The sequence below is a fragment of the Puma concolor genome, chromosome A3 (genome assembly GCF_028749965.1).
Source record: "Puma concolor isolate L17-30 chromosome A3, mPumCon1.1.hap2, whole genome shotgun sequence".
Classification (NCBI taxonomy): Eukaryota; Metazoa; Chordata; class Mammalia; order Carnivora; family Felidae; genus Puma; species Puma concolor.
The window spans coordinates 117,904,976-117,932,393 of record NC_141669.1 but is presented as its reverse complement, the minus strand read 5'-3'; the positions used below and the strand labels follow the sequence as shown (position 1 = coordinate 117,932,393).

The 27,418-nt window shown below is 41.2% G+C and overlaps 1 protein-coding gene across 6 annotated transcripts in view; it reads right to left on the bottom strand.

Annotated features, from left to right (window-relative positions):
* PHF20 (PHD finger protein 20) overlaps nt 1-27,418 on the bottom strand; it is a 172,751-nt gene that overhangs the window by 31,050 nt on the left and 114,283 nt on the right. For all 6 annotated transcript variants that reach the window (XM_086702082.1, XM_086702084.1, XM_025931715.2 and 3 more), the window contains one exon: nt 15,837-16,115. In XM_086702082.1, coding sequence (XP_086558208.1) covers nt 15,837-16,115 — 279 coding nt within the window. The remainder of the gene's footprint in view (nt 1-15,836; nt 16,116-27,418) is intronic.

The following is a 27,418-nucleotide window of genomic DNA, read 5'->3' as shown; positions in this document are numbered from 1 at the left end:
AGTTAAGCGTCCAACTTCAGCTCAGGTCATGATCTCATGGGTTTGTGAGTTCAAGCTCCACATGGGGCTCGCAGCTGTCAGTTCAGAACCCGCTTCACATCCTCTGTCCCCCACCCTATCCCTCTCCCCTGCTTGTGTGAACTTGCTCTCTCAAAAATAAACAAACATTTTTTAAAATCTTAGGAAAAAAATGAACAATTTGCACCTTCCAAATACCACAACTTCATTCTCTGCTAATCTTCACAGTAAGTAAACTCAAGTCATCAACACTCCCTTGTCCAAACTTCTCACTTCACAATTTTTCCTAATTCCATTCTAAAAACTTCCCACCTACCACTCTACTGAGACTGTTTTCAGTTTTCAAAGTTAACAACAGCCTTACTATTTCAAAAATCCAGTTGTTTAGCTTATCCAATGTATAAGCTAATAATTGATCACGCCTTACTCTGTAGATATTAAGAAGTGTTTAAGCACACATATTCTGTGACCTAACCACTCTACCCCTAGATATTTACTCAAGAGAAGGGATAATGTGTCCATACTAAGACTTGTACATGAAAGCCCACTGAAGCTGTAGTTGTAATCCCCCAAAGTGGAAACTACCCAAACCTCCATCAGCAGGTGAATGAATCATTTGTGCTGTGTCCATACAATGGAATACTTATCAGCAGGTTCATCTAGCTCTTCAGCACCATGTCAGCACCGCAACCCAGGCCTCTCTCCCAAAGGGGCACCCAAGAACCATCAGAGAGGATAGCAGGCTGTCGTACTAGCTGTTAAGCCTGGGCTCTCCAGGCAGAAGTTAATCTACTGGCTAAAGAACACAGGAATTAAGGGTCTCTAAGTTCCCTCCTTGTTAAAATACTCTGCAACTGAGAAACTAAGTTCAACAAACAAGAACTTTAGAAAAGACCTTAAATCTAATTTACAAAAATACAATTTAAGATTAAGAAACCAAGGCCCAGGAGCGCCTGGATGGCTCAGTTGGTTAAGCCTCCGACTTCAGCTCAGGTCATGATCTCACAGTTTGTGAGTTTGGTTTGTGAGTTTGAGCCCTGCATCGGGCTCTGCGCTGACAGCTCAGAGCCTGGAGCCTGCTTCAAATTCTGTGTCTCCCTCAGTCTCTGCTCCTCCCCCACTCATGCTCTGTCTCTTTCTCAAAAATAAATAAACATTTAAAAAATAAAAAATAGGGGCGCCTGGGTGGCTCAGTTGGTTAAGCAGCTGACTTCAGCCCAGGTTGTGATCTCGCGGTCCGTGAGTTCGAGCCCTGCGTCGGGCTCTGTGCTGACAGCTCAGAGCCTGGAGTCTGTTTCAGATTCTGTGTCTCTCTCTCTCTGACCCTCCCCCGTTCATGCTTTGTCTCTCTCTGTCTCAAAAATAAATAAACGTTAAAAAAATTTTTTTAAATAAATAAATAAATAAATAAATAAATAAATAAATAAATAAATATAAATAAATAAATAAATAATAAAAAGAAGAAGAAACCAAAGCCCAGAGAAATAAGTTGACTTGGCCAAGTTGATACAGTTGATTAGCAAAACATAGTCAAATGCCTCCCAAATTTTATAAAAGCTATCAACAATATTTACTTTCCTCTGATCCTGGGAACATTCCTCCTCAGATATAAACACATAACTCATTTTTGCAGATCCTCTTGGCTATAACTACATTATTAGTCATGGCTTAAATCCATTTACTCAACAAATATTTGAGCATCTACTATGCTCCAGGCGGTATTCTAGGGAGGAGGAATACAACAATGAACAACAACAAAAAAGACAAAACCTCTACCCTCACAGAGCTATACTTAGTGGGTGGCAGCAGAAAACAAGTAAGTTATATAGTATTTTAGAAGATGATTAGTGCTATGGAAAAAATAAAGGAGGGAAGGGGAATAGTAGAGATGAGAGAAGAGGAGATTTGCAATTTTAATAGTATGTAATCAGAGATCGCCTCACTGAGAAAAGGATATCTGAGCACAGACTTGAAAGGAGAGCATGAAACATATGGAAATCTGGGGAGAAGACTTTTCCAGGCAGGGGGCCAGCAAGTGGAAGACTCAAAGGGTTGGCTTTCGGTGTTGAAGAAACAGGCACAGGGACTACTTCCTAAGTCTTTTTATGCAGCCAGCATTACTCTAATCAGACAAAGACATTACGAGAAAGGAAAACTGCAGACCAGTATCTCTCATGAACCCAGATGCAAAAATATTGGCAAACTGAACCCACCAATGTATGAAAAAATGATATACTATGACCAAGTGGAATTTATTCCAGGTACACAAGGCTGGCTCAACATTCAAAAATCAATTAATGTAATCCACTATACCAGGCTAAAGAATAAAAATCCTGTCACAAAGATGCAGAAAAAGCATTTGACAAAATCCAACACTCCTCATGATAAAAGCCTCAGAAAATTAAGAAGAGGGAATCTTCCTTAACAAAGGACATCTACAAAAAGTCTATGGCTAACTTTATGTTTAACGGTAAGAACTGAATGCTTTCTCCTTAAGATCAGGAACAAGGCAAGGATGTCCTCTCTCAACATTTCCATTCAGCATTGTGCTAGACATCCTAAGTAGTACAATAAGATAAGAAAATATTACACAGGTTGGAAAAGAAGAAATAAAACTACCTTTGTTTGCATAGACATGACTATGTAGAAAATCTCAAAGAACTGACCAAGAACAAAAAACAAAAAACAAAAACGCTGGAACTAATAGTGATTATAGCAAGGTCGTAAAGAAACCAGGTTAATATACAAAAGCCCACTGCTTTCTCATATGAACAATTTTAGCAATAAACATATAAACAATGTTTAGCAATGAACAATTGGAATTTGAAGTCAATAAATAGCAAGGAAGCTTGTATGTCTTCGCTGGAAGTGAAATTAGAATTAGGTTGAGGGAGAGAAGATGATGTGGCTAGAAGCAGATTGTATAAGGCCTTATAAAAAAGTTGGCCACTGGAAACATCTGAGCAAAGGTGTGATTTAAGCTGATGTATCTTCACCCACACACATATAGAAACTGTTGCCCGATCCAGTTTTTTATTTGTAAATTCAAGTTTTAATGACCTCCAAACTAAAGTAACTATAGCCATTAATTTATTGGAAAGCTAACAGCATTAATCCCATCAGTAGCAGAAGCAGCTGAAGAGGAGACCACCTTGGTCCTGCATCCTCGAGAAAGATCTGAATATTGGGTATAAACTGCCAAATGCCAGGGCATACCTGGTTATCATCTAAGTATGGGAGTTCCTTTGGGCTTCTCTAACAACAGTATTTTCTCATTTCACATTTCATAAAACAGAATCACATCCTCTAGGGAACCCAATAAGCAATAAGAGAAGGATGGGGCACTTCATTCCATACCAGGGATTCCTGAAGTTCCCACGTTACTCAAACTCAGGTAATTCATGACTAACATTCCCAAAAAATGAAGACATAATGAACACTCTCACTGGCCTACCAACTGTGACATCACGTGATTAATGAATTTTCCCAACTTTTTAGGATTTGCTTTAATTCAAATTTTGCGTATAAGATTTTCTAGCATATAACTTCAAACTGGTAATTGTGCATAAAATGTAGCTATACCTTAATAACATTACCCTTCAACAGAGGAGGAAGTGAAATTCAGAGAAGCTACAAGATCACATACGTTACTAAACAGAAAGAGTGAACTCAAACCTGTGAGAGGACTTGGGCCTCCAAGTCTTGGGTACTGAGCATTGTCCTTGAAACAGGAAACCAGCCCAAGACACAGATCTGCTCTGCAGTTCAACAGCACCACCACTCACTCGCTCCCAGGTTATGCTGTTTTCTTTTCTCACTTTGTATCTGCTGCACATAGGAGACATTGTGGGTATCTCCCAGTGTTTCTTCTATCCCTCCTTCACTGTGCAGCATGTAAGGGCTTTGAACAGGACTAACTCCACATTCAGTTAACCAGTAATTCCCTGGTTGCAGTCTTAGGCTTAGATAACCTGAGCCTGACCAGTTGGTTCAAGGCAGGGATTGGAATGGACTGATGTGACCCAAATGTAGGACTCTGGTCCAACATTCATAAAAAGGATATATGCTCTTATTCTCGTTAGATTTGAATGAAGCAGTATGGAGGCTTAAATGATACTTGGCTATCCAAATGATACAAGGGTATCCAACCTGAAAATAGCACTGACAGGCAACATGATAAGATAGTCCCAGAGCCATACATCCCCTGGACTTCCCCACTATGTGAACCAACACACCCTCTTTATTGTAGAGTCAATTCAAACAGAGTTTCCTGTTACTTGTAACTAAAAGGATCCCAAGTGTTGCAGCTGGTCAGAAATATGGTCACTTTAAGCTTTAAAGAGTCCTTCCTGAGGCTTCAATTAGAGGGGTAAACAATGAAGATACAAAGAAGAGATACCGTAGGAAGTTGTTCTATAAAGAGGCCCGTGTTCTCTGAGAGCAGGGGGAAGAGAGAAAGCCTTCAGAGGCTCACGCTGACTTCCAGCTGAAAACTGGGAAGTCAAATGTGGCGTAAAATGGCAGAGCTCACAGAGAGAACTGTCCAGCAGGTACTAAGCTAATGCTGGTGATTCCCTGAGGTAAAGGGGCTGTCAAGGAGACCAGAGGCCGAACTAATTCAGATTACCCATGTGCACAGAGGTCTCCTGTAGAGAGGCACTCCCACTGCCCACTCCAGGACCCAGGAGCAGGGCATCCTTCCCTGGAATCCTAAAAGACAGCAGACACAGAGCCTAGAGTGAGGGTATAGGCTCTGCAACTAGATTCAAATTGTGGCTCCACCACCTGCTAGATGTATAGGTATCAGTTCAAGTTAATTCATCTCACCTGCATCCCAGTTTATAATTAATCAACTGGGCACAACAGTACCCCCACCTCATAGGATTTGTTTTGAGGATTAAATAAAACAATACAAGAAAGAACTTGGAACAGTGCCTAGCACATGGCAAGTTCTCACATGTTAGCTGTTGTTATCTTGCTTGCGATACTCTCTCCCTGGAGGGTGATGGTGGTCTGCTGTTGAGCTCTCTTAGACAGCTTGGCCAATTGTTCCATGAGCCACACAGTATGGCCTGACTACAGAGCTACTTCCCAAATGCTCAGGCTTGGCTGCACAAAGAGCAACTTCCTGCAAGGCTCTGGATCAGAGAGCAGCTTGTCACCTGAGGAGGGTGAGGCTCTTCTAGGACGGCCACTTGTCGTCTCCTCAGGCTGCATGTGTCCATAAGTATTAGAGCATTTGATGCCCACATCTTCCACCAAAAAAAAGTACTACAGCCCTTCTTTTTTCCCTCTGAACAGGCTGCTCCCTATTTCTCCACCAGATCATCACTAAGCTATGAGAGCAGAAGGACGTCAGACAACTGCTTCCAGTTTGACCTGAGAGGGAAATAAACCTCTGTCTCGTTGAAGCAGGCCACCTTGGTTCTCTCTTTCAGACACCATAATCTAATTAAGCTCAGAGGGCTCTCTTCCCTTTAAGGAGAGAGAGAGCATGCCCTTGTAAGAAGGCCAGTCTAAAGCCACAAGGTATAGATGGCAACAAAGAAGGGCCCACTCCAGTGCCCCAAGACTCATTTCGGCCTACAGACAAGGGTTACCCAGAGTGAGAACCAAATGGATGTAACAACAGGTAGTAAGCACAAGTGAGGTCCCCTTTGATTCTAGAGTATTCTTTCTGGTACGAACCGCTACTCACAACTGAACTCATTTATGTAGAAACAAATCCAGATACCAAAGAAGCCTGAACTTGCCACTGGAAGAGAATTCATTAAATGGATTCTGGTATTCTGAGAAACCTAATTTGGAAATGCAAACCTAAACTGACCTCCCAAATTCACTTATGTGATGAAAGGCCTGGCCGAGGGAAAGGGAAACATGTGGAGACCAGAGTCAGAAGAGGCATCTCAGGGACAGACGATCATAGCCATTTATTCTCCTCGATGCCTTTGAACCTCTACCCTGCTTGGTCCCAGCATGGGAATAACTTTCCTATTCCCTGGCCTTGGTCCAAACCCTCTACCCTCACACTTTAAGGTTTAACTCAAATGTCACCTTGTCCTCTTAACGTCCCAGCTCCTGCTCTACAAACAAAATCTGAATCTTTGTTTCCACAGCACTTTATATGTTCCTAATATAAAACTTAGCTCTTTTCCCTGCATTATGGGCTTTTCTCCTCATGTGAAAGGGCCTTGTCTCATTCATACCTGATCGTACATCATCACTTTAAAAATGAGGAAATCACATCTGTAAAGAGCTCAGATCACAAGTGAACACTAGCAGGGCTGCTACTAAGATTCAGTCTATGGACTCTCAGACCAGAACTGTTTCTTCTGGTCAACCAACCCAGCAGGGAAATTGAGAGGATTGAAAAATAATCTCTGCAGAGCATTTTCTGGTTCTCATGGAACATAAGCACCAGGAATCTCCACGTGAGAACTCCATTAGATCTCAAGGTCCCATTTGCCACAACCAGAGCACTCAGCATAAAGAGAGTACTTCTTTACAACAATTTTCACCAAACAGCATAATTTCTGTAATATTCTATGTGTTTTCACTTATGCATAATGTCAAGTTCACAATGCCTATGAACTAGAACACAGGTTGCCTGGTGTCAGAGTCTCACCTTGAAACATCTCTCCACCTGAACCCACCCCGTCTGAAATGCCACCCCTGAATACCAGAATTTCTTAGAAGTCTGAGTGAAACCTAGGTATGTTGAGAATAGGTGACCTATTATGCTGGTTTTAATCTTTCAAATCTTGAGAAATTTAGTTACTGGATTAGTCAAGTAACCAGCAAAACCATGAGGAAACAGAAGGAGACTTTGATGGGAGACAGTGAGGGGAGATGCCTGGTACAGGGGGTGCCTTCTGGAGGCCTGGGGTCTATGGAATCTTCTAAATACCTTCCTATGTTTGCTCTCATTGACAGCCAGTGTCATGGTGAAGGATGAACATGTCTCCTGACCCCAGTTCACTGATGATGATAACTTAGGGTCCTTCTGGTTACTGGCACAGGCAGGACTAGGGGCCAGGGTTTTCATTTCCCACCTAGAATATAGCAAGGTAAACCAGCTGGTTTCTTTCAGCCTGATAACTGCTGGCCATCTCAGCAACCACGCACATGAGAACTGTGAAATCATCCATAAGGTCTGTGTCCACTTGACAGGAGGACAGAGTTGTGTGTTCCTTCCTGGCTGCGCAAAACCGCTCTACCATCTAAGAGGGTACGGGAATGACCAGGCTATACCCCAGACAGTGGGTGAGTGGCCTATGTGGCCCATTCTGCCACCAAACTGACCAGTTTTACAAAGGACCAGCAGGGGAGTAACAAGATAAAACATAGTGATTTAAAACACCCATCTGTTCACCCTAAAGCTTTTATTTTATTTTTATTTTTTATTATCTTATTTATTTTATTTTTAGTAACCTCTACACCCAACATAGGGCTCAGACTCATGACCCTAAGACCAAGAGTTGCACACTCTCCCGATGGTGCCAGCCAGGCACCCCCTAAAGCATTTTATATCGTCCACCCGTCAGTCTTGTGTTTTTTTGTTTTTTGTTTTCTAAATGTTTAATTATTTATTTTGTGAGAGAGAGAGTACACGTGCACAAGTGGGAAAGGGGTAAACAGGGAGGGAGAGAGAGAATCCCAAGCAGGCTCTGCACTCTCAGTGCAGAGCCTGACACAGAGCTCAATCCCACGAAATCAAGTTGGACCCTTAACTGACTGAGCCACCCAGGCACCCCTGTTTGTTTAAGTAGGTAGTATTCATGCCCAGCGCAGAGCCCGATGCAAGGCTTGAACTCATGACCCTGAGATCAAGACCTGACCTGAGATCAAGAATCAGACGGTTTAACAGACTGAGCCACCCAGGCACCTCAGCAGATCATGTTATTAAAAAGAAAACTGGCAGGCAAAAATTTCCAAGTTCATCAAATTTCCAAATCACAATGAAAGGGATCTTTTAGTTAAGAGAGAGAATCAAATCCCAGGTGGCTATACTGGTATGAGATCCAAAAGCAGTACACAAAAGTAGAAAATCAATCACTGAGGTTTCTTATACCAAAATGGCAACAACCTATTGATTTTGCAGCTCATTAGTGGTCAGCTGAATTTAGAACTAGATCTCTGACTACCTGGGATAATGTTTTCACTGAAACAAAGAGCTACTGCTTATTAAGAGTTTACTGTAGGCCAGATATTGTGTTAAGCATTTTACATTACATTATATTTAATGTAACAAAGCTCCAAGGTAAGTAGTAGTATTATTTCCATTTCACAGATGGGAAAACTGAAGTTCAGCAAGTTCTTTGCCCAAAGTCACATAGCAAAGCAAGTAGGGAAGCCTGGGGGGGAGGGGGGGTTCAAATTCAGATGGGCTGACTCTGAGCCTGCACATATTACTCAACACAAATCACGAACCTCAAGTATAGTTAATCAGGAATCGCCAAACCAGACAAGCAATCTACACATGGCCAGGAATGCCCATCCTGAACTCAGGTGTGTTATACTGGGCAAGGTCCCTCCTCAGACAATTACCATGACCAGGGACAAGGAGAACTATGCCCTAGCTCAGAGGGCACACACCATGGTAGCCAAGCAAACACATCTTTCCTCAGTCCCCTTATGGCCTCCTGTCTGTCAAGACTCAGCCTCTGGAATAACTTCGTTCTAGACACTCTGTGTCACTGTGATAGGCTGAATCCACCTCCAGTTGCTCCCTAGTTCTGCCTGCCCAGATGTCACTCCATCACCGGATCCATTTCTACTAGGTCCCAACAATCACCAATCCCTGAGCGCCGGCTGTGTTCACAGCTCTGAGCCCACGGGATACTGCAGCAACAACATTCATTCCTCTCCAACAGTAGTTACAGTCCAGCTGAAAAGCTCATATCAATGCACTAACTTCAGTCATACATGGCTGGATGAGACAAATAAAATCATAGTCAAGGGGAAGAAGGAAATGCACCTCCCACATATGGGACCCTATATAACAGGCTCATTAAATACATTAGCTCACAGACTCATCCCAAGAACTCATCCAGTTTACACAGAGACAGAGAAGTGGGGAAACCTACAATAAGTCCAACAACAGTTATAAGAATGGGATAGGATTCCCAGCCCACATGCCCAGCACCAACATTATGCTCTGCAAAAACCATCATTCCATCCTTAAATATTTCTTAGCAGATGAGTGATATGATCAGGTTTGTATTCTCCAAGTTCCCTTACAGCAAAATAAAAGATAAACCATAGTGGGTAAAGGACGGAGAGAAGAAAACTGGTTGAGAAACTATTACGACAATCAAGGCAAGACAGGAAAACCTGGATTACTGCTGGGGGACAGAGAAAAAAGGGATCCATTTGGGGATAAAGCAGATGTAAATAAACAAAAAATTAAAAGCTCCTCAGTTACCATTATTTCAAGTGAAAAGCCTGATCTTTTATCTCAGCATCTCCTTGTACTTTATTTTCTTACATTCTTATAGCAATTTTAATATTTTTGAAGTGTCTGTTTTATGTAGGCCTTTTATTGAGGCCTAAAACATATAGAGAAAACTACACACATAATAAATGTATGATTGATACAAGCAGGCCAAAAGTCTCCCTCCTGCCCCCACCATTCATTCATCCACCTACCACCCCACAAGGGTAACTAACCACTGTCATACCCTCAAACAGCACAGATTCATTTTTATCTGGTTTTGAACTTTATATAAAACCATAGCACATAGGTTATGAGTTTACACTAGCTCAACACTGTATTTGTGACATGTACCAAAGTTGGTGGGAGGGCTGTGGTCCACTCACTCACTGCTGTGCGGTATTCCACTGGATCAAGATATCACAATTTATTTACTCTATTCACACATTTACAGATATACCTCAGAGATACTGCAGGCGTGGTTCCAGATTACCACAACAAAACAAAGTCGCAATAAAGTGAGTTGAATGTATTTTTTGGTTTCCCAGCGCATATAAAAGTTATGTTTACACTATACTATAGTCTATTAAGTATGCAATAGCATTATGTCTTTAAAAGAAAAAAAAACAAAGTATACACCTAAATTAAAAAAATACTCAATTGGGGGCACCTGGGTGGCTCAGTCTGTTAAGTGTTGGACTCTTAATTTCAGTTCAGGTCATGATGTCACAATTTGTAAGTTCAAGCCCCATATTGGGCTCTGTGCTGGCCACTCAGAGCCTGCTTGGGATTCTCTACCTCCTCTCTCTCTGCCCCTCCTCTGCTCTCTCTCTGAAAATAAATAAACATTCAAACAAGAAACACTTTATTGGAGCCTCCAAATTAGGCTCAGGTCATGAGCTCATGGTTTGTGAGTTCGAGCCCCACACTGAACTCTCTGCTGTCAGCACAGAGCCCACACTGGAGCCTCTGTACCCCCCTCTCTGTGTGCCCCTCCCATACTCGCGCTCTCTCAAAAATAAATGAATATTGTAAAAAAAGTTTTTTAATATTTTATTCGTAAAAAAAATGCTAACCATCATCTGAGTTTTCAGTGAGTCATAATCACTGATCACAGATCACCATAACAGATACAATAATATTGAAAAAAGTTTGAATAGACACATAGGTCAATGGAACAGAACAGATAACTCAGAAATACACCCACAATTATATGGTCAATTAATCTTCAACAAAGGAGGCAAGAATATGCAATGGGAAAAAGGCTCTTCAACAAATGGTACTGGGAAAACTGGACAGCAACATGTAAAAGAATGAAAAAGGACCACTTTCTTTCACCATACACAAAAATAAACTCAGGCGCGCCTGGGTGGCTCAGTTGGCTAAGAGTCTGATCTGACTGCTGATTTCAGCTAAGGTCATGATCTCCCAGGTCATGAATTCAAGCCCTACATCATGCTACAAGATGGGCATGGAGCCTGCTTGGGATTCTCTCACTCTCCCCCATGCCTGTCCCATTTGCATGCACTCTCCTCACATCCCCCCCCCGCCAAAAAAAAAACTCAAAATGGATTACAGGCCTAAATGTGAGACCTGAAACCGTAAAAATCCTAGAATAAAGAACAGGAAGTAGGATCTCTGACATCAGCCATAGCAACATTTTTCTACATATATCTCCTCAGGCAAGGCAAATAAAAGAAAAATAAACTATTGAGACTAGATCAAAATAAAAAGCTTCTGAGCAGCAAAGGAAACAATCAACAGAACTAAAAAGTAACCTATTGAATGGGAGAAAGTATTTGCAAATGACATGCAAATGACAGGGGAGGGATCTGATAAAGGGTTAGTATCCAAAATATGTAAAGAACTTCTAAACCTCAAAATTCAAAAAAACCCCAAATAATCCAATTTAAAAATGGGCATAAGTTATGAACTGTATATTTTAAATATTTCAGAATTTTAATTTTTTTAATGTTTGTTTATTTTTAAGAGAGAGACACACACACAGAGTGTGAGCAGGGGAGGGGCACAGAGGGAAACACAGAATGCAAAGCAGGATCCAGGCTCTGAGCTGTTAGCATAGAGCCCAACTTGTGGCTCAAACTCACAAGCAGTGATATCATGACCTGAGCAAAAGTCAGACGCTTAACCGACTGAGCCACCCAGGCGCCCCAAAAATACTTCAGAAATTTAAAAATAAAATACTAAAATCACTGAAATATGTTTACCTATCAGACTTACAATAATTTAAAATTTGGTAATATTGATAATATTAAAAAACTGACACACATGACTAGTTGGAGAGAGATTATAAACTGAAACAAAGTTTTCAAAAGGTGATTTGGTATCATCTATCAGAAGTTTAGATATGCACATACCCTTTGCTGAAGCCAACCACCTCCAGGAATTTATCCCATGGGTTTATTTGTACACAAGGGTATATTAATCTTTGGGAGGTTTGCTTTATTTTAGCACTTGATAGAGTGAAAAAAAATGGCAAAATATAAACTTTTTATAGGAAGAATGTTTACAGTACAGTACACTCATACAATGAAAAATGACAACTGTCAAAATCGGTAGAACCACATATCAACACTGATATGAAATGATGCCCAAGATATCTTTAATGAAAAAAAAAAAAAAAACAAGTGGCAGGTGATACTGTGTAAAAGATATTTTCTATGTAGACGTGTTTGGATATGCACAGAAAATATCTGAAAAGAGTTTGTTAAATAAAAATAGTTACATTTGCAAAGAGGGTGGGAATGCCTAGGGGAGGGATACCTTTTCCCAACTCTGTTGTACTGATTTATACAGCAATCATATGTCACTTTTGTACGTGGGGATGGGTTGTAAAAATGTTACAGATTCTAAACTTAGAACCACTGAATTGGAATGTGTCTGGAAAGCAGGGCCCAATAAATCCATATTTTAACAAGTCACCAAGTGTGACTCCCAGGCAGCTGGGTTAGTTAGCCACTGCTCTAGGTGAGACGTGGGCCAGGTGGCATTTTGGGGAAGCAGAAGATCTCAGTGACAGGTATCTTATGTCCTAGGAAATAAGCTTGCCCCCATAATTAACCATGTATTCAATGACAGAGAGATATACTCACCTGAAAGATACAGAGTGGCCACCAAAGCCAGTAGGACTGGCCAGGAATAGACATTAACATCCCTAAGGAATCAATGTTTGGCCCTAAATGAAACAAGCAATGCCCAGGCAAAAGAATGCTCTGGTCTGAGGACTGAGCCAGTCTTTTCTTCCTTGTGCCAGGAATATTCACAACCAAGATCTCAAGCAAAACAGGACTCAGGTCTCTTCTGAAATGCCCAGAACAGAGCCTGGCACTTAATAAGCACTCAATAAAGAGGTACTGAATGGACAAGTCAATCTATTTTAGTATGAAGCACTTCTAACTCCAGTGCTCTGATCCAATGCTCAATAAGCAAACTGTTCCTACACAGGAAAGGAGTTTTGACAGCTGTGGGTTTCGTCTCAAATAAATAACTGGCACGTGGCCTTGAGCATCAGTCTACTGCCATTTGGTTCATACGAGCCTGCTCTGAGAGACATCTAACCACTGATGGGTACCCGAGCAACACTCTGGTGAAGTCACTAAGGTGGTGAGTGCTGCCATGCCCTGCGGCCCTCATGGGGAGTCTCCTCCTGGGTGACTACTGGCCAGCCGGCCTTCCTCAGGCAGCTCCTGTTAGCTCAGTGCTCAGGCTCGCCAAGTGCACAGCTAGACTACCTACAACAGAGGGTAACAGAGCCCAATACAGAGGCTACTAGCCATATGCAGCTACTGAGCACCTGAAATGTGGCTAGTCTGAAGTGAAATGTTCAGTAAACATAAAATACACACTAAACTGTAAAGGCTTAGTATAAGAAAAAGAATATAAAACAGCTCACTATATATACTGGGGTGCCTCAGTCAGTTAAGCCTCTAACTCTTGATTTGGGCTCAGGTCATGATCTCATGGTTCATGAGATCGATCCCCACAGCAGACTCTGTGGTGAGACTGCACAGCCTGCTTGGGATTCTCTCTCCTTCTCTCGCTGCCCCTCCCCACCTCAAATAAAGAAATTAAAAAAAAAAAAAAACAAACTTCAAAAAAAAAGACATTTCTATACCAACTTAATGCTGAAATGATAGCATTTTGGATATAGTAAATTAATAAAATACATTAAGAATGATTTCATCTGTTTCCTTTGACATTTTAAAATGTGGCTATTAGGAGCACCTGGGTGGCTCAGTCAGTTGAGCATTTGATCTTGCAGTCTGAGAGTTCGACCCCCACATGGGCTCATTGCTGTCAGTGTGGAGCCCATTTCAGATCCTCTGTCCCCCTGTCTCTCTGCCCCTCCCCCATGCTCTCTCTCTCAAAAATAAACATTTAAAAAAAATAAAAAATAATAAAATTAAATGTGGCTATTAGAAAAAGTTACATGTGGTTCACATTATACTTTTAATAAATAATGCATCATATATGACTAAAAGATTCTACCTTGACCTTCCCTCACTAAATCTTCAAAACATGGCTGAGGACTGATCTCTCACAGGGTCAGAGATCACCTTAGTTGACACAGCCCTGCCCCATTGTCCTGAAACCTGATTTCATACTTTCTTGGGGATACTGTCACATGTCCTAGGAGTTCCACATATCATTTAATACCTAGGTATTATATCAGCCAGCAATATATAATGATGTTACAATTTCAGGTAAAAAGAAGCTGGAGGGCTTGTAGAATTTACTGGAAATTCATTAAAAAGGCTTCTGCGGGCATGTGGCTCAGTCAGTAGAGCGTGTGACTATTGATCTTGGGGTCATGAGTTTGAGCCCCACGTTGGGCATACAGATTACTTTAAAAAGAATGGGGCGCCTGGGTGGCTCAGTCGGTTAAGCACCTGACTTCGGCACAGGTCATAATCTTGCAGTTTGTGAGTTCAAGCCCCACATCGGGTTCTGTGCTGACAGCTCAGAGCCTGGAGCCTGCTTTGGATTCTGTGTCTCCCTCTCTCTCTGCCCCTCCCCACCTCCTCTCTCAAAAATAAATAAAAAACATAAAAAAAAAATTTTTTTAATAAATAAAAGGTGAGGGGGGTGGTGCTGGCTGGCTCAGTCGGTTAACCGTCCGACTTCGGCTCAGGTCATGACCTCGCGGTTAGTGAGTTCGAGCCCCACATTGGGCTGTGCTGACAGCTCAGAGCCTAGAGCCTACTTCGGATTCTGTGTCTCCTCTCTCTCTGCCCACCCCCCCGCCCCCACTCGCACTCTGTCTCTCAAAAATAAACATTAAACAAAATTTAAAAATTTTAAAAAGTCTTCTGAAATTCCCCCAGAAATTTGTAATTTTTCAATCTCTTAAGTTTTAGAAAAAATCTCCAGGGGCACCTGGTTGGCATATGGTGGAGCATGCAACTGTCAATCTCAGGGTTGTGAGTTTGAAACCCATACTGGCTAGAGATTACTTAGATGAAAGGGAGGGAGGGAGGGAGGGAGGGAGGGAGGGAGGGAAGGAAGGAAGGAAGGAAGGAAGGAAGGAAGGAAGGAAGGAAGGAAGGAAGGAAGGAGGAAGGGAGGGAGGGAGGGGAAGAGAGGAGGAAGGGAGGGAGGAAGGAGGAAGGAAAGAAAGGAAGGAAAGGAAGGAAGGGAAGGGAAGGGAAGGGAAGGGAAGGGAAGGGAAGGGAAGGGAAGGGAAGGAAGGAAGGAAGGAAGGAAGGAAGGAAGGAAGGAAGGAAGGAAGGAAGGAAAGGAGGGAGGGAAAGGAAGGAGGGAGGGAGGGAGGAAGGTAGAAGGAAGGAAAGGAAGGAAGGGAAGAAGGGAGGAAGGCAGGAAGGAAGGAAAGGCCACCAAAAAGGTTTTTTGTACTAAGACATGAAGACGAGACTTTGTGGTAATCCTTACTACCTCCATTACAATTTTTTTGTTTTGGGGTTTTTTTTTGTTTTTTTTTTTTGTTTTTTTTTTGAGAAAGAGCACGCACGTGCAAGTGAGCGAGGCGCAGAGAGAGAGAGAGAGAGAGAGAGAGAATCCCACAAGGGGCAGAGAGAGAGAGAAGAGGGCCTCACCTGAAGCAGGGCACAAGCTCACCCAATGTGGGACTCAAACTCACGAACCGTGAGATCATGACCTGAGTCCAAGTCAGGTGCTCGATGACCGAGCCCCCCAGGTGCCCCCACTACTGTAGTTCTCGTTCCTCCAGGAGGGTCACAGCCCTTCGATGTAATTCCTGAGGATCACTTGTCAGTTTTCATCTTTTAAGATTCAATTGGACCAAACCAACTTAACACCTTCTTCTGTGTCAGAAATGCAAGCAGTGTGACCTGAGCAACAGAGAGTACTCTATAATATAGATACAACATAGAACCAAAATACTTACTTGGGGAACTGGCAGAGACCCGCTTCCTGGTCAGGCTCTCCTGGCTGGCCTTGTCTGAAGCTGAAGAGCCCCTCGTTTGGACCTGCCTCTTTCCTGGGTTCTCATCTGGCTCTGGTGACTTCTCCATCCCGTGGAAATACTTCATGTGATAGTGCAACAGTTTGGCCTTGCGGAAAAATTTTAAACAATCCACAACCTTGCACCTGAACTTGTGATCTAGGTCGACAGCTGGGGCTTTACATGTCACAAAATCATCTGTTTTCTTAAAAGTATTTGTTACTGAAAAACAGAACAGAAACAAAAACAAAGATTCCTCGTGCTTATCCTACTTATGACAATACATGCATTACACACGGCAACAAAAAGTGAAAGAGCAGAAAGCATATGGAGACAGAGACATCAGGCAGCCATCACCTCCCCAGATTACTGTTTGGAAAGAAAGGATACAACTTCAGGATAAATAACAGACACTCAACCAAGATTCATCTTCTGAATGAGAAGATCAACATGTTTTTGTTTGCTTATTAGATCGCTTCTCGGCCTTTTGGCTAAGATCAAGTGTTTGCTTATTAGGCAGCCACACAAGTTCTCAAGGTTGTAGACTGTAGGGAAAGAACAGGAAAAATCCTTAAAAAAAAAAAAATCAGAAACCCAACCCACCAGTACTTAATACTCTTGACTTAGAACAGATTCAAACTTACTACGATCCTAATACTTGTGTGTGTGGACAAAACTAGGGAATATTCTGGTGGGATCTTTAGGGATCTCACAATGATTTTTGTACAAAGAGAGTGTAACTGTTACAAAAGTTTTTGATATTTTGCTACTATGTACTTTGTTTGAACAAAGGGACTCAGTAAGAAAAAAAAAAAAAGATAACCAAATGAGTGGAGCTGAAAGGCATGAGGAGAACTCAGGACTCCATGATCAAATTTAAAGAGGCAAAAACAGTTTGAAATGCGCCCTCTGCCCCAAAAAACAAACAGAAGGCAACAATTTGCCATGTATCAATGACAAAAAATAAAGCTGTAACAAGAAATTCATGTGTGTTGGAAACAGTTTATTGAAGACTCCTTTCATAATGCCTTCACCCCAATGAGAGTAATCCCCTTAAATTCAAATTTTCCTACACTCTTGATTAGGTCACCCAAGAATATCCTAAAAAGACTTTTCTTGGGTGAATCAAATATTTCCCAAATACAATGATACAATTTCCATTAGAAGCAGATAGTATACTGAACCTTTGGTAAATATTAGGATTACATTTTCAAATACCATTCCACAATCAGAAGAAATAAAATTCTTAAACTCAATCTAAATCAAGTCAACATTTCCAAATCAGCACTAGGGTAAGATTACAAAACTGGTACGTTTGATGATCTGATGGATGCCACTATACAGGCATTTTAAACAAGTTAAAAAAAAAAAAATACACATACACACACACATCCTAAAGCAGAATGCCTTAAAATCACTTTCTATCTATGACAAGAGATAAAACAAAGAGGTTCAAATCAATAAGATGCAGTTAAGAGAAGAAAACTAACATGAAACCAAATGGAATACATACTTAGAAACATGGGTGTACTGAAAAAGCATGTCAGTGGAGAAATTCAAAACTCAAACCTCCAGGGGCACCTGAGTAGCTCAGTTGGTTAAGCGTCTGACTCTTGATTTCAGCTCAGGTCATGATCTCAGGGTGGTGAGATTGAGCCCCACATTGGGCTCCACACTAAGCAAGGAGCCTAAGATTCTCTCTCCCTCTCCTTCTGCCCCTCCCACCGCTCACACACACTCATTCTAAAAACAACAACAAAAACCACCTCAAACCTCCAATACATCCTAAAATTATTTCTTAAATTACAAGTGGTTTCTCTGGAATTTCCTCCTCTTGAGCCTATTAAGCTGAACCATATGAATTTGCCATTTTTATAGATTAATAAAATTAAATATTGGCTATTTCATATGGTTCAGCCTAATAATTCCTTTTCCATTTTGACGGTCTCCAAAATCACTGCAGACAACCCCACTAACCATCATATGAATAAGGTAAGGTCCAACGTCAGAGAGCATCAACACCACCTGCCATCTGAGAACTACAGCAGTCAAGCTCAGCTATAGTTAAACTCATGCATCCTTTGGCTTGTGTTTGTAAGCTGTGGTTATTGTGATAAGTTGACTTATAATGGAAAAGAACAATGCCAAAATACAAACATCTTTGAGTTTAAAAAAATATATTAAGGGTTGAAAATAATGAGAACTCCAAACCAATTCCATGAAAAATTACCATTCTCTCTATTCAAACACACTGGACCTTTGTGTACACACCACTGGACATTTGCATAAGGAAAAGACAGGACAGTGGCTAAAAGTGTGGGCTCTGCAGCTGGACAGCCTGGTTCAAATCCTGACTCCTTTACTTACTCCTCCTGCTTCTGCTTCTTCTAGTGCAGGGTGGCGAGATTAAGGGTAACTCCTTCACAGAGCTGTGAGACTTAAATGAATTACATGCAAAGATCCTAGAAAAATGTCTGGCATATACTAAGTGCTCAATAAATATTGGTCCTTACTATTATATAGTATAATTTTAGACTTATAAACAAATGGGACTTATGAACAGCTTTTCAGGAATTAATCTGCTCATAAGCAGGATAGAAGTCCACACCATTCTCAGCCTCACTGAACACTCATGCTAGCGGCAATATGGCATAATGGAATCAGCTCAACTTTAAATTCCAGCTCTTTCATTAGCTGTATAAATAAATTGTACATATTTTTCAAACTATTTCGGATTTGGTTTCTCATCTATGAAAGGGAATATATACCACCTATTTCAAAGAGATGAGAGAAGGCTGTAACATATATATATATATGTGCTTGGCACAAAGCAGTTCATTTCAAATATTAAATACATCTTGGTAAACAAGCTTATGTCATTTATGGAATGAGGCTGGAGACAGCAATTATAATTACCAACCAAAGTGAAAACAGCCCTCATAAGCTCTGGCTGAGGACATATCACTCTGTAAGCACTCCCATTTTTCTGCATCCTTCTACAAATGTGAAATCCAAATGAACCACAAGAATCCTAGTCTGGCCACTCAGTAGGATTATTACCCCCACCTTTCAGAACATCTTACTTTTACAAACATAGACAAAGGGTTTTTGGTTTTGTTTTTTTAAATAGTCACATTACATGGTACTGGAAAGTACCAGCTTAGTCCACCAAAATCCTGAACTATGTGCTGTCTGCCTTTTTTTTTTTTTTTTTTTTTAAGTTTATTTTGAGAGAGAAAGAGTACACTAATGGGGAAGGAGCAGAGAGAGAGAGGGAGAGCGAGAATCCCAACCAGGCTCCACTGCCAGCACAAAGCCCAACATGGGGCTCAATCCCACGAACCATGAAATCATGACCTGAGCCGAGACGAAGAGTCAGCCACTTAACCAACTGAGCTATCAGGCATCCCTGTTTTGTCTGCCTTTTTAAAACACTAATTGAAGTGCATTTCCATTTTCCTCAAATAGTTTTGTCAAACTACATATTGGAAGTTACACACTTATCCCGAACAAACTCCATCAGATTATTTTAATCCAAGAATTGTGTAACTCTTGATGCTGTAATTCTATACATTTAGGTCTTTTTTTTTTTTTTAAAGAGAGAGAGAGAGAGAGAGAGAGAGAGAGCGAGCGAGCATGAGTGGAAGTGAGGGGCAGAGGGAGAGAGAGACAGTATCTTACTCAGGCTCCATGCTCAGAATGGAGTCCAACATGGGGCTCAATCTCACTACCCCAGGATCATGACCTGAGCAAAAGTCAGGAGTCGGATGCTCAACTGACTGAACGATCCAGGTGCCATATATCCTAGTTTTTGCATAGGACAGGAAACACAAGCCCTCTGTATGCACAATGAAAGTTGCCAGTTCAGCCAGGATAGGTCACATGGTTCTCTGTTTGGCACACCTCTCTCCCATGCAAATCAAGCCCTGCTCATCCTTCAATTGCCACCTACTTACATAAAGCTTTTGCCTTGGCCTCTCAGCAGAAAAGATTTTATCCTGCTTTCTCTGAATTCCCATAAGTACTTTATGGAAAATAAATCTTGTGTTATCTATCCCTTTCTATCTCTATTACAGGTGGTTCTGCCTTCTTTATTCTAAAATGTTGAAATGGGGGACAGGTTCCATTCTTTACTTCTCCTATGATACTTACCTTAGTGTATCACAACATTAAACAAGAGAGCTGGCCTCTCTTAAGACCATTTCCTCACCAAATGGGAAGAAAAATACTTATTTCACAAGGCCCCTACATGTTTCCCTGAAAACCCATTATTAACTACAGCAAGTTACTTGAACATTAGTTGTCATCATGGTTATCACTGACCTTATAGCTGTCTGTTTAAAACAATCAAAGTTACCAGTGGTGTGTACACAAGGATCCCAGCCAGGAAGCCATGTATCAGTGGCACAACCTGAGAAATTTTAACATCCAACTGCCCTTTATTAATCAAACACTGAAGTGTTAATGTTAATAAAAGCACAAAAGAAATAGTAAAATGATACACCCAGCAAAATGTTTTACATTTTCAAAGAATTTAATATTAGAATATGCACAGTATGACTATGCTAAAGAAAACCCACAAGAGAAATATGATCAAAACAAAACATTATGCACAGAAATATTATATACAATATTATAAGTAATGGCAACCTTTTGGTTATGAGACTTCAAGTAAAAAGAACTGTTTTCTACTTTTCCATGCTTGCTAATAAGGTATAATAGCCATTACTGTCCTCACAATAGAAAGAATAACACAATGTTTTCATATTTCTGTATTATACTACTCCCCAGAACAGTGTTCCTGTAACCAAAGAAACATGGTGCTGGAAGCATGGTCAAGAACCAGGAGAGCAGCTGGCTGCCCTTAGGGCCCACTGGGCCACAATCTGCATGGATCCCACGTCTCACAGAGGTGTGTAACCTGGGTCCCAATAGGACTTTATTTGGAACATATGTCACTGATGGCACCAGCCAGCTAAGTGACATCATCCACTCTGGGAAACTAGAGTTTTTTGTCAACATTGGGAGCAGTTACCAGGAGACAAAAAGCAGAGAATATGTAAATTAAATCCTCCAGGGAGCCGGATTCAAAAGCTACCCTCTGGGGGCGCCTGGGTGGCTCAGTCAGTTAAGCGTCGGACTTCAGCTCAGGTCACAATCTCGCGGTCCGTGAGTTCGAGCCCCGTGTCGGGCTCTGGGCTGATGGCTCAGAGCCTGGAGCCTGCTTCAGATTCTGTGTCTCCCTCTCTCTCTGCCCTCCCCCGTTCATGCTCTGTCTCTCTCTGTCTCAAAAATAAATAAACTTAAAAAAAAAAAGCTGCTGAGGATTCAACTCAGTTTAAAAAAAAAAAAAAAAAAAAAAGCTACCCTCTGGGTAGTGGGTAAATCACTGGAACCAAGTTACTCCAGTTTTTTAAGGAAATGGTATGGAAATCAGTATTTCCAAGTAGTTACCGGTATTATCGTTTAAATGGTCTGTACTCTTCCTCATGTTTAATAGATTTCTGTTTGAAGAAATCAAGGCAAAGCACAGAACTCTCCCCTGGGCTCCCAGCCTCAAAAATCTCAAGAGTCACTCTTGGCTCTTGCCTCTTGCCTCTCTCAAAATTACTTCTATACATTGCTATGCAGAGAAAAATGGTCCACAGAATTTGAATTTGCTTTTAAGAATGGTAACTCTTAAGGACTATTTCCTTTACTTTTGGGAGGAAAATAAATTACAAAATTTATCCTAATAATCCCTGCCTCCAAGTATTCACATCCAAGTGTAATCCTTTTCCCTTGAGTGTGGGCAGAACCTGTAACTTGCCTCTAATAGAATAAGCAAAGTCACTTTTGTGATTATATTATGTAATATTTAACATGTACTTTACTAGCAGGTATTCTCCTTTGAAGTCCTGATGAAACAAGCTGCTATGTTGTGAGCTACTCTCCAGAGAAGACAAGTAACTTGTAACTGAGAGTGCCAGCAAGAACGTGGCCTTGAATGACAGCCCACAACGACAGCCCACAACGAATTGAATGCTGCCAACAACCATGTAAGCCTGGAAGCAAATCTTTCTCCAGTAGAGTTTTCAGATGAGAATGCAGCCCTGGTCAACCCCTTGACCGCAGTCTTGCAGAGGACCCAGGTAAATTCTGCCTGGACTCCTCATCCACAGAAACTATGAGAAAATAAATGTGTTGTTTTAAACCACTACGTATGTGGTAACATGGTTACACAGTTGACAGATAATCCAGAATAGGATCAGAAGCCCTCTCATTTTCTATATAATACTTGAGTAAAGCTTTATACTTTCCCTTTTATGATAAGCATACATTAATCTTAAACTTAAAAAAGTTTTTAAACTATGTTTTCTGAAACATGGCTTAGAAATAATATCCTGTTTAACCCTTTTTTAAACACCCCCATTGCTAGTTCCTCAATCCTCACATTTAGAAGATTATGATGGTGATATTTAGTCTTGTTGACCATACTCAATCTGGCATTCCAAGCCCATGTCAATCTAAATACCATCTTGCTTTCCAAATTCATCTCCCATTAATAATCCACCATGAGGCCTTAGTAGCTGCCCAGCCAACTGCTGGCCCCAACAACTGCTTCATGCTCTCATGGCTCATACCTCCACTCAGGCTTTGCCCTCTCCCTGCCATCCCTCGCAGGCTTGGCCAAGTACTCAATTCTATCCAAACTCAGCTCACTCCATGAGCAGGAAGGTGTCCAGATGGCCCTGGCTCTCAGGGACCACATGCCATCAACTCCTGGCACAAATGACTACCTGATGCACCCCATCTTTGGCACTTCAGATCTGTTCCCATATCCTATCCTTTATGACTTCTCCGGCCAAAGAATAAGGGCCATTTCTCATTGTCTTGTCCATGTACCCTCAGCACCATGCCCCAATACAGTTGGTATTTTTACTAGCAATGACACCATGTGATCCCAATAGTTTAATAATTTTTTGACATGTACTTCAAATACTATAATGGGTAAAACATTTTTCAGGTCTGTGAAGGAATAATTTTATCAGCTCTGAAGCAACAAAAGGCAATCAAAAAGAAACATGAACAGATGCAAATATTCACAGCAAGTCCAGTCAAATGCATCAAATAAAAAAACAAAAATGTCCTTAATTAGAAAAACAGTTAAATAAATTATGGGAAGTCTGCATTATGTAATTCTGATCAGCTATTTAAAAGAATGAGGCAGCTCTGTATTTACTGATATAGATAATTTCAAGATATACTAAGTGAAAACAGAAAGTTGCCTAGTCCAGGGGCACCTGGGTGGCTCAGTCGGTTAAGGGTCTGATTTGGCTCAGGTCATAATCTCATAGCTCGTGAATTTGAGCCCTGAATCAGGCTCTGTGCTGATAGCTCAGAGCCTGAAGCCTGCTTCAGATTCTGTGTGTCTCTGTCTTTCTTTGTCCCTCCCCCACTCACACTCTGTCTCTCTCAAAACTAAACATTAAAAAAAAAAAAAAAAAAAAATTTATCCCTAAGGATTAAAAAAAAAAAAAAGTTGCCCAGTCCATACCATAGTGTATGACCCTACGTATGGTGACAAGTGGGGGAAAAAGATATTATAAAAATGCATATATAAAAATGCAGGGGGTTGCCTGGCTGGCTCAATCGGGGGGAGCATGCAACTCTTGATATCAAGGTTCTGAGTTTGAGCCCCACATGGGGTATAGAGATTACTTAAAAATAAAATATTTTAAAAAAATAAAAATAAAAATAAAATCATTTTTTAAAAAGTGCTCACAGAATGAAGAAGATACAGGAACCAGTTTGAAAGGCTCCCACTGGCCAAATCTGGAACAGTGGTGGGTATTAAAATAATGACAGACACAGATTATAACCCACAGAAGAAAGTAAGAATCCATGAGTCCATGTAGATACAAATAAAGAAAGAGGGAAAAGCTCTTCATAATAAAAAAATACAACCAGTAAAATGTAGAAGAAATTATTAAAATTAGAAATCACCAGTTGGCAGCCATTACAGTAAAAATTGTTTCAGACAGGGGCACCTGGGTGGCTCAAGTCATGATCATGGTTCGTGGGTTCCAGCCCCCACGTCAGGTTCTGTGCTAACAGCTCGGAGCCTGGGGCCTGCTTCAGATTCTGTCTCTCTCTGCCCCTCCCCCACTCACACTCTGTCTCTCTCTCTCCAAAAATAAATAAACATTATAAAAAAATTTTTTTTTTAATTTGTTTCAGACAAGAAATACCAGGATGCCTGGGTGGCTCAGTAGGTTAAGCATCTGACTTCAGGTCATGATCTCGCAGTCCGTGAGTTCAAGCTCTGCATCAGGCTTTGTGCTGACAGCTCGGAGCCTGGAGCCTGCTTCAGATTCTGTGTCTCCCTCTCTCTCTGCCCCTCCCCTGCTTGTACTCTGTCTCTCTCTCTCTCTTTCTCTCTCAAAAATTTAAAAAAAAAAAAAAAAAAAAAAAAAACATTAAAAAAATTAAGAAAATAAAAAATAATAACAGATGCTAAAATAATAGGTGAATGTTTCATGGAGAAACAAAATATTTATATAGCCTCAAAATAACCTCTCACAAGAAACTTATTAATTATAAAGGGAAAAATAATAGCTTTATAGAACAGATAAAACCCTAGCCAAGTGATCAAAGTTAACATCACCAATAAATGGGACAAACAGGTATCATGTGCCTCTTGATAGAATGCACTTAAAAAGAACATATGGTATTTCTTTTATGGTATTAAAAAAAACTTACATGGTATTTCTTCTAAAAGTCAATAACCTAAAGCTAATCCTGAGGATAGAACAGAAAACACCAAATTAAGGGACATCATATCCTTTAGAAATGTCAAGTTCATGAAAGACAAAGAAAGACTGAAGAATTGGGCTCAGGTCATGATCTCACAGCTCGTTGAGTTCGAGCCCCACATCGGGCTCTGTGCGGACAGCTCAGAGCCTGGAGCCTGATTCAATTCTGTGTCTCCCTCTCTCTCTGCCCCTAACCCACTCGCATACTGTCTCTGTCTCTCTCAAAAATAAATAAACATTAAAAAAAAATAAGAAGAAGAAAGACTGAAGAATTATTTCAGATGAAAGGGGACTAAAGAAACATGATGATGAAATCCAATGTATCATCCTGGATTGGATCCTGGTCAGAAAAAAGTTTTTCCCACTTTTGCCATAATGGACATTATTGGAACTGAGGAAGTTTGAATAAGGTCCTTATTTTGATAACCACACTGCAGTAATATAGGAGAATGTCCTTGTTTTTAGGAAATATGCACTGGAGTATTTAGGGGTAGAATTCTGCAACTTATGGCAAGACAACTCAGAAAAAAATACTTTTAAAAAATAATAAAGCAAACACAGCAAATTGCTAACTAGTGGGGAATCAGGTTGAAGACATATAGGAATTTTTTGTCCTAATTTTCCAACTTTTTTTTAAGTTTCTTTATTTATTTTGAGAGAGAGAGTTGGGGAGGGACAGAGAGAAGGAGAGAGAGAGAATCCCAAGCAGGCTCACCGCTGTCAGTGAAGAGCCTGATACGGGGCTCAACCACACAAACAGTGAGATCATGACCTGAGCCGAAATCAAGAGTTGGACGCTTAACCAACTGAACCACCCAGGTGCCCCTCCAACTTTTTTACAAGTTGAAATAATTTGAAATTATTTCAAAGTAAAAACTTGCGGGGCGCCTGGGTGGCGCAGTTGGTTAAGCGTCCGACTTCAGCCAGGTCACGATCTCGCGGTCCGTGAGTTCGAGCCCCGCGTCGGGCTCTGGGCTGATGGCTCAGAGCCTGGAGCCTGTTTCCGATTCTGTGTCTCCCTCTCTCTCTGCCCCTCCCCCGTTCATGCTCTGTCTCTCTGTCCCAAAAATAAATAAACGTTGAAAAAAAAAAATTCAAAGTAAAAACTTGCTAAAAATATATGCAGAGGGGCGCCTGAGTGGCTCAATCAGCTAAGCATCCAACTTCAGCTCAGGTCATAACCTCACAGTTCATCAGTTCGAGCCCCACATTGGGCTCTCTGCTGTCAGCACAAAAAGCCTGCTTTGGATCTTCCTTCTCCCTCTCTCTCTGTTCCTCCCCCACTTGCTCTCTCTGTTTCTAATTCTCTTTCAAAAATAGACAAATATTGGGGCGCCTGGGTGGCGCAGTCGGTTAAGCGTCCGACTTCAGCCAGGTCACGATCTTGCGGTCCGTGAGTTCAAGCCCCGCGTCGGGCTCTGGGCTGATGGCTCAGAGCCTGGAGCCTGTTTCCGATTCTGTGTCTCCCTCTCTCTCTGCCCCTCCCCCGTTCATGCTCTGTCTCTCTCTGTCCCAAAAATAAAATAAACGTTGGAAAAAAAAACAAAAAAAAACAAAAATAGACAAATATATATACCTACAGACGGGCACCTGGCTGGCTCAGTTGGAGCTCTCGATCTTGGAGTTGTGAGTTCAAGCCCCATGTTAGAGACAGAGTTTATTTAATTAAAAAAAAAATTAATATATGCAGAAAAAATCTATATACACAGGAAAACTACTCTGAGGACACAGAATAGCTAAGTGTGGGAGGAAAACCACCCCACCAAGGCTATCCCCTAGGTGCAAACCTCTGCACTCAGTGCTCACAAAAATCACTGAGCATTTATTCCACAAGATGGCAGAGTTGCCCCAAATGCCAGAGCTGTGTCTGGAGCTGATAATGCCTCTCTGGACTAGAGGTGTGCTGCCTTCCTTGGCTCCTCCTCCTGCTGTTCAAGAGCTTCCTTCACACAGATTTCCTAGATTGTGACTCCGTCCCAGGCTAGAAATTCTAAGATTGGCACCAGCTCAGGACACGATCACTAAATAGTGACTAATGTGACAGCATCCTGACCTCAAGGGACCCTGTTGGATGTTTCTGACGATGATACCGCCCTCCTTCCTGCTTACTTACATAATACATTCCTGATGAATGAGTCCTCAACAAAACTCTCTCTCTCCCAGCCATCTTTCTAGATCATCCTGTACTCACCACTAAATCCATGTTCCAAAAGAAACACCAGAAACATCATTCCATTTCCAGATCAACACATCTTCCTCCCTCAAATTAAAGAATTCCAAAAGCACCATCCTGTCTGGAGTACTGTCATCACTTGTACCACACACTCTTCTTCAAACCTGGCCACCCTACTACGCCTCTTAAAGTATACACACTACTTTAACAAGTACCTTCAAGAGCTGTGGGAATCTTGTGTCACATACTACGCAACTTCTCTAAAGACAGGGACTATGTTCACTTCTCAATTTATATAGCACCCAACATCTCATCAGAGGGCTTTAGGCACTCAGTTGGAAAATGGGAGTCACAGACTGTATCACCAGCAAGTAGGAAATGTGCAACTGTGGCTAAGTCACTCCTTTTGCCAAGTATTAGGCTCTTTGCCCATAAGACAGAATTAGTAGTGAAAAATTAGAAAGAGTTTAAATATTTTTCAGGAGGAGATAGTTAAATAAATCATGGAATACCCATACAATAAAATAAATTATATGTAATTGTGAAAGGAGATAAGA